Source organism: Salvelinus sp. IW2-2015, unplaced genomic scaffold, assembly GCF_002910315.2.
Source record: "Salvelinus sp. IW2-2015 unplaced genomic scaffold, ASM291031v2 Un_scaffold2353, whole genome shotgun sequence".
Taxonomy (NCBI): Eukaryota; Metazoa; Chordata; class Actinopteri; order Salmoniformes; family Salmonidae; genus Salvelinus; species Salvelinus sp. IW2-2015.
In genome coordinates this window covers 11018-18740 of record NW_019943678.1, presented here as the reverse complement: position 1 = coordinate 18740, position 7723 = coordinate 11018, and the positions used below count along the sequence as shown (strand labels likewise).

General features: G+C 42.8%; 2 protein-coding genes across 2 annotated transcripts in view; both read right to left on the bottom strand.

The window, feature by feature from the left end:
- Nucleotides 1–578, bottom strand: part of aspn (asporin (LRR class 1)) — a 25275-nt gene extending 24697 nt beyond the window's left edge. Inside the window, exon 1 of the mRNA XM_070440267.1 lies at nucleotides 467–578. Coding sequence (XP_070296368.1) covers nucleotides 467–578 — 112 coding nt within the window. The remainder of the gene's footprint in view (nucleotides 1–466) is intronic.
- Nucleotides 579–2740: 2162 nt separating this feature from the next.
- ecm2 (extracellular matrix protein 2, female organ and adipocyte specific) overlaps nucleotides 2741–7723 on the bottom strand; it is a gene marked incomplete at its 5' end in the record, with an annotated part of 14172 nt that continues 9189 nt past the window's right edge. The window contains 4 exons of the mRNA XM_024140987.2: nucleotides 2741–4229; nucleotides 5840–6053; nucleotides 6175–6287; nucleotides 6876–7015. Coding sequence (XP_023996755.2) covers nucleotides 4061–4229; nucleotides 5840–6053; nucleotides 6175–6287; nucleotides 6876–7015 — 636 coding nt within the window. The remainder of the gene's footprint in view (nucleotides 4230–5839; nucleotides 6054–6174; nucleotides 6288–6875; nucleotides 7016–7723) is intronic.

Below are 7723 nucleotides of genomic sequence, written 5' to 3'. Positions count from 1 at the left end.
AGTATGCTTGGGGTCATTGTCCATTTGGAAGACCCATTTGCGACCAAGCTTTAACTTCCTGACTGATGTCTTGAGATGTTGCTTCAATATATCCACATAATTGTCCTCCCTCATGATGCCATCTATTTTGTGAAGTGCACCAGTCCCTCCTGCTGCAAAGCACCCCCACAACATGAGGCTGCTACCCTAGTGCTTCACGGTTGGGATGGTGTTCTTCGGCTTGCAAGCTTCCCCCTTTTTCCTCCAAACATAACGATGGTCATTATGGCCAAACAGTTCTATTTTTGTTTCATCAGACCAGAATACATTTCTCCAAAAAGTACGATCTTTGTCCTCATGTGCAGTTGCAAATCGTAGTCTGTTTTTTTATGGCTGTTTTGGAGCAGTGGCTTCTTCCTTGCTGAGCGGCCTTTCAGGGTATGTCGATATAGGACTCGTTTTACTGTGGATATAGATACTTTTGTACCTGTTTCCTCCAGCATCTTCACAAGGTCCTTTGCTGTTGTTCTGGGATTGATTTGCACTTTTCGCCCTGAAGTACGTTCATCCTGAGCGGTATGACTGCTGCGTGGTCCCATGGTGTTTATACTTGCGTACTATTGTTTGTACAGAAGAACGTGTGGTACCTTCAGGCGTTTGGAAATTGCTCCCAAGGATGAACCAGACTTGTGGAGGTCTACAATTTTTTTTCTGAGGTCTTGGCTGATTTCTTTTGATTTCCCCATGATGTCAAGCGAAGAGGCACTGAGTTTGAAGGTAGGCCTTCAAATACATCTACAGGTACACCTCCAATTGACTCAAATTATGAAATCAGAAGCTTCTAAAGCCATGACATCATTTTCTTGAATTTTCTAAGCTGTTTAAAGGCACAGTCAACTTAGTGTATGTAAACTTCTGACCCACTGGAATTGTGATACAGTGAAATAATCTGTCTGTAAACAATTGTTGGAAAAATTACTTGTCATGCACAAAGTAGATGTCCTAACCGACTTGCCAAAACTATAGTTTGTTAACAAGCAATTTGTGGAGTTGTTGAAAAACAAGTTTTAATGACTCCATCCTAAGTGTATGTAAACTTCCGACTTCAACTGTATTTAACACCAAAAGGTCATGTCTATTAGTTGTCTGTGTTCATTATTATTTAGATAGCCGACTTATTCACAACCAGTTCAGTTCATCAGGGGTCAACATAGAAACCCTGTTCGTCGGGGGTCAACATAGAAACCCTGTTCGTCGGGGGTCAACATAGAAACCCTGTTCGTCGGGGGTCAACATAGAAACCCTGTTCATCGGGCGTCAACATAGAAACCCTGTTCATCGGGGATACATAGAAACCCTGTTCATCGGGGGTCAACATAGAAACCCTGTTCATCGGGGGTCAACATAGAAACCCTGTTCATCGGGGGTCAACATAGACACCCTGTTCATCGGGGTTTAATGAAACAATCCAAGACTTTTCAGGGAATCAATACTGTCAGATGTAATGTTGTTTATGTATTTAACCTCAGAAGGTCGTTGTGTTGATTAGTTTTCAGGGTTCAGGGTTATTAGACTTTAGCCTTGAGACTTATTTACGCGTTAACACAGGTATCACTGTCATTCAGGACAGAGTATGTCTGATTAGGTTAACACCAGACACAGACTGACAGTTTAGAGTTGTTTCCATGGATACCAACCAACCACTGTGTGTGTTTTGACTGTGTGTGTGTGTGTGTGTGTGTGTGTGTGTGTGTGTGTGTGTGTGTGTGTGTTTTGACTCTGTGTGTGTGTTTTGACTCTGTGTGTCATTGAAATGAGAGGAAAATATGACCGACTGAACTGAACCCAGCAGGTAAACGGTAAACCTTAATTTGTATACCTACTGTCTGCGTCCTTAAAAAAACAGAGGTCATGTGACAGGAAGAGACGTGATCAGTGGCTTGCATCCTAAATGGCACACTAGTTCCCTATATAGTGCACTGACGTTACCCCCTATTGGCCATGGTCACAAAGCAGTGCACATACAGGGTGAATTTCAGACGCAGTTAGTGGTTCATGGCTGATGAGCTGCTATGCTAGTTTCTCTCTCTCTTCATTCAGAAAGCAGATGTTTATAATAGTTTCTCGGCAGCTTTTCTCGGAAGAAGTAGACTTTCAGTCACAGCATTGTAAAACCCTTTGAGCATTAGTTCAGCGTGACCTTAGCCTGGTCCCAGATCTGTTTGTGTTGTCTTTGTCATTTACCATAGAAGTTGGCAAGACAACACAAACAGATCTAGGAACCGGGCGAGTGTGACCCTGATATCCAACAAGGTATTTGTTAACTCTGTTATCCACCTGGTATTTTTCCCAGTTACTGGAAAGTGTTCCTGAGGTATTTTAAAGAAAATGTGCTTATAGTTCAGCAGTTTGTATTATGGTACGTGTTTTTGAGAAATTCAACAGGTTCTCGAAGGACATTCTCTCACAGAGTAGCTATTCTTTCATTCTTAATGACCTCAACATGACCTGACATTTATATACGCTAGGTAACGCCTGCACTGCTAATCTGACAACTCTGTTTGAATCCCAAGTGGCACCCTATTCCCTACATAATAGCACTACTTTTGACCTTACCACTGTGGGTCCTGGTGTAAAGTAGTGCACTATGTAGGGAATAGGGTGCCGTTTGGGACGTGCCCTTGTCACAGGGTCTGGAGAGCATCGGATTGCGTCCCCTGGCTCGTCAGTTTGTAATAAATGGTTCATCGAAGCGGGAAAGTTATTTGAATCAAAACAAAGGCTTCTTTATTTGAGTCGTAGGAACATCGTGTGTTTTGTACAGGTATGAAGAACAAAAATAAAAACTTGCACTTTGTATGAACTTGTCGATAATGCAATTCTCAAATGTAGCTTTTTTTTTTATAAATTCATATCCCCACTTTTAAATCTTAGCCAGCCACGTACACGTGGTGTTGCAGACAGATTTCAAACACTGAAAACTATTGTAAAAGTTTCCATTCCACAGTATGGTTTGATTATACAGTATAGTTTCTTTCTAGAATGATTGATGACACGTGAATTAATTCTGTTGAGGGGAAAAGCAATAACATATAAAACGTACTGATTATTATTATCCCAATATACATATCCCTATATACACCAGAGGTATATTTCCCTATTGTAGATCCTGATCCGCTGCTTGACATAGAAATATAATCTATAGAACCGTGCTTGGAACCTCTAACCCTGGCAATTTGACTGGTAAAGATTGTTCTATTTCTATTTCTGTGCTACTTTGAGGAAGTGTGGGGTTTAGTTGATCCATCTCTTCTCCCAGTCGAACGTCAACGAACGAAATCTGAAGCAACGTCTCAAACTGGGGACCAACAACAAATCACAGAGTAGGACTGAAAAGGGAATCTCTAGACATGTTACATTCTCATTTTGTACCCCTCTATCACCAGATCTACATCACAAATGCTACCCTTTTCCTTATCGGCCCTGGCCATAAGTAGTGCACTATATAGGGAATAGGGCCCTGGCCAAAAGTAGTGCACTATATAGGGAATAGCTTGCAATTTGGGATGCAGACCAGATCATGCGGAGGTTAACTCTACTAGGAGATCTTATTCAAACACTTCAATCTTTTAAATGAAGGTTTTAGGAACAAGTCCAAGAAGCTGTTCCTCACTTCCCTAGAATGTTTCCATCCGTGGGAGTTTTAGAAGATGGAAAACCAGGAGTGGAAGGTGTATTTTCCTAACGGTGTGTGTCTCTCTCTCTCTCCTATAGTCGTTGATATGAATTGTGTTGCGCGACTCGAACAATGAGATACAGTTGGAGTTTGGCAATGGTGATTTTACGGACATTTTCCTTGTTTAAAAAAATGTTTTTGATAAAATAACAGCGGCTGAATTCCAGGCTCTGTTGATCTGAGAGGATAAGGATAATTGCTTCCTCTTGCCTTGTGATTGGCTGTGTGGAAATGTCGCCATATTGTTTCCACCTATCACAGCCTTTCAGATCTACAGGAGTGCCTAGGAAGAAAGGGGATCTGTTTTTTTGGCAATTCTGCCACACAGTTTTTTTGCAAATCCTGTTACTTGGTCCGCTGAGGTTTCAAGACGACGCTGGAGTAAGAGCGGACGCAGGAGAAAGCGGTAGGGGAGATCTTCCTGGGGTCGATGAGGTTGTTCTCCAGACGCAGCATCACGATGTGAGAGTCCTCGATGTTCTCGGGGTCACAGATAGCATCCTCAGCAAAGGTCCTGTAGGAGATAGAGAAACCATTGGTTTTATACATCATGAATCATACGTCATCCTATTCAGGATTTTCATGAACAGAGCCCTATTCCCTATATAGTGCACTACTTTAGACCTATATTGTCGATTGTCGATTCATGAATCGACAATCGACAATATAGGTCTAAAGTAGTGCACTATATAGGGAATAGGGCTCTGGTCTAAAGTAGTGTACTACATAGGGAATAGGGCCCTGGTCTAAAGTAGTGCACTATATAGGGAATAGGGCTCTGGTCTAAAGTAGTGCACTATATAGGATAGGCCCTCTGGTCTAAAGTAGTGCACTATATAGGGAATAGGGCCTGGTCTAAAGTATACTATCATAGGAATAGGGCCCTGGTCTAAAGTGTGCACTATATAGGAATAGGCTGTCTAATAGTGACTAATAGAATAGGCTCTGGTCTAAAGTGAGTGACTATATATGGGAATAGGGCTCTGGTTCAAGTAGTGCAGTATATAGAATAGGGCTCTGGTCTCTAAAGTAGTGCACTATATAAGAGATGGCTCCATATAGTTGTCCAGATAGGAATGCCCTGGTCTAAAGTAGTGGCACTTATAGGAATAGGCTCTGGTCTAACAGTAGTGCACTATATAGGGATAGGCCTCAGGTCTAAAGTAGTCAACTAGATAGGGAATAGGCGCCTGTCTAAGTAGCGCCTACATAGGGAATAGGCCCTGGTCTAAAGTAAGTGCACTATATAGGAATAGGGCTCTGAGTCTAAAGTAGTGCACTATTATAGGGAATAGGCCCTGGTCTAAAGTAGTCCACATAGGATAGGCTCTGTGTCTAAATAGTGCATAATAGGGAATCAGGCTCGGTCTAAAGTAGTGACACTATAGGAATAGGGCCCTGGTCTAAAGTACACTATATAGGGAATAGGGCTCTGGCCTAAAGTAGTGCACTATATAGGAATAGGCCCTGGTCTAAAGTAGTCTACATAGGGAATAGGCCCTGGTCTAAAGAGCTCACTATATAGGATAGGCTCTGGTCTTAAAGTAGTGCACTATATAGGAATAGGCCCTGTCTAAAGTAGTCCCCTACATAGGGAATAGGGCCCTGGTCTAAATACGGCACTATATAGGAATAGGGCTCTGTCTAAAGTAGTGCACTATATAGGAATAGGGCCCTGGTCTAAAGTAGTCCCCACATAGGGAATAGGGCTCCTGGCTAAAAGTAGGCACTATATAGGGAATAGGGCTACTGGTCTAAGGTAAGTGCACATATATAGGAAATAGCTCTGGTCGAAAAGTAGTGCACTATATAGGGAATAGGCTCCTGGTCTAAAAGATGTACTATATAGGGAATAGGGCCCTGGTCTAAATAGGATGCACTATATAGGGAATAGGGCTCTGGTCTAAAGTAGGTGTACTTATAGGGAATAGGGCTCTGGTCTAAAGTAGTGCACTATATAGGGAATAGGGCCCTGGTTTAAAGTAGTGCCCTACATAGGGAATAGGGCTCTGGTCTAAAGTAGTGCACTATATAGGGAATAGGGTGCCATAGGGCTCTGATCTAAAGTAGTGCACTATGTAGGTAATAGGGTGCCATTTGGGACGCAGAGTGCGTCTACAGTACCTGATTTTGTTGTTATTGAGATGGAGGAAGTGCAGTGTGCTCATCTGGTTGATACCAGGGGGAACCGTAACCAGCTGGTTGTTGTCTAAACACAGCTCTGTCATGGAGGTATAGGTGCCCAAGAAGGACTCTGGCTCTACTCCCTCCCCATCCAGCTTGTTGTYGGACAGGTACAGGTACTCTATCCCCGGAACCATGTGGGCAAACACAAACCCTGAAATGAAATGAAATTAATTAAATATACAGCAAGATGTACATTGTATTCCCAGAAGATAAGCACTTAAAAGAATGACAACTTTTCCACACTTTCCAAAGTGGTCCTGGATGGTAAATACCTGGGATTCTCTCGATCTGGTTCCCTACTAAGACCAGGTGAACCAGAGCTCTGGGCAGGTAGGAAGGGACCAGGTACAGACGGTTGTAGGATAGGTCGATGGACTCCAGGTTCCTGAGGGAGGAAGGGAGAAAGTGGGTGGACAAAACATTAAGTACACCTGCTCTTTCTATGACAGACTGACCAGGTGAATCCAAGTGAAAGCTATGATCCCTTATTGATGTCACCTGTTAAATCCACTTTAATCAGTGTAGATGAAGGGGAGGAGACGGGTTAAAGAAGGACTGTTAAGACAACTGAGACATGGATTGTGTATGTGTACCATTCAGAGGGTGAATGGGCAAGACAAAATATTTAAGTGCTTTTGAACGGGGTATGGTTGGGTTGTAGATGCCAGGCGCACCAGTTTGTGTCAAGAACTGCAACGTTGCTGGGTTTTTCACGCTCAACAGTTTCCCGTGTGTATCAAGAATGGTCCACCACCCAAAGCACATCCAGCCAACTGTGGGAAGCACTGGAGTCAACATGGGCCAGCATCCCTGTGGAACGCTTTAACACCTTGTAGAGTCCATGTCCTGGCGAATTGAGGCTGTTCTGAGGGCAAGAGGGGGGGGGGGGGGCAACTCATATATAACTTGACTATAGTTTCTTTGTAAATTATGCATTGAAAAGAAGACTTGTGAAATCCTCTAGTTTTCTTACTTGTGGTTGATCCATGCTAGAGGTGCAATCCTGGACTCATCCAGTCTGTTGTGTCTCAGTGAGATCACGTTCAGGTTCGTGGTTTGATTGAAGACGCAGTCGGATATCTCTTCTATCAGGTTGTTCTCCAGATAAACCTCCTGAAAACAGATCAAATGAAGAGTATTTATACTGCGTTATTTATACACAATGGAGATGCACTGTTTTCTGCAGAGGCCCTTTGCTCCTCTAATAGACAGCAACAGAAATGTAGCTCACTGTAATTGGATGTTGTACTGGATGTTACTTAATGACAGGCTGTCCTGGATGTTATGTGATGACAGGCTGTCCTGGATGTGATGACAGGCTGTAGTGGATGTGATGACAGGCTGTCCTGGATGTTACTTAATGACAGGCTGTCCTGGATGTTATGTGATGACAGGCTGTACTGGATGTTATGTGATGACAGGCTGTACTGGATGTTATGTGATGACAGGCTGTCCCCCGAAGTGATACAGCGTACTGATGTATGACAGCCTGTATGCATTTTATGTACCAGACTGAGGTCTTTAAACCCATGAGAGTGATGTGATAAACATGCTGTACTGGATTGATGACCAAGCTGCCGAATTATGGGAAGCAGAGCTAGCTCTTTAACCATGAGAGTGAGTGGGGATAAGCCTTATCAAGAAAAAGCTCTAGTTGTTACTGTGTTGTTAAATGTACCAGATGTGTTATTGTCACCATCAGTAAATATACACTGGTTAGACACCATTATGTGATTAAAAGTATGTTAAACACACTTGCAACCCCTCCTACTGAGGCTTTAATTAAAGATTACAAATTAATAGGTAATTAAGATTTCGGTG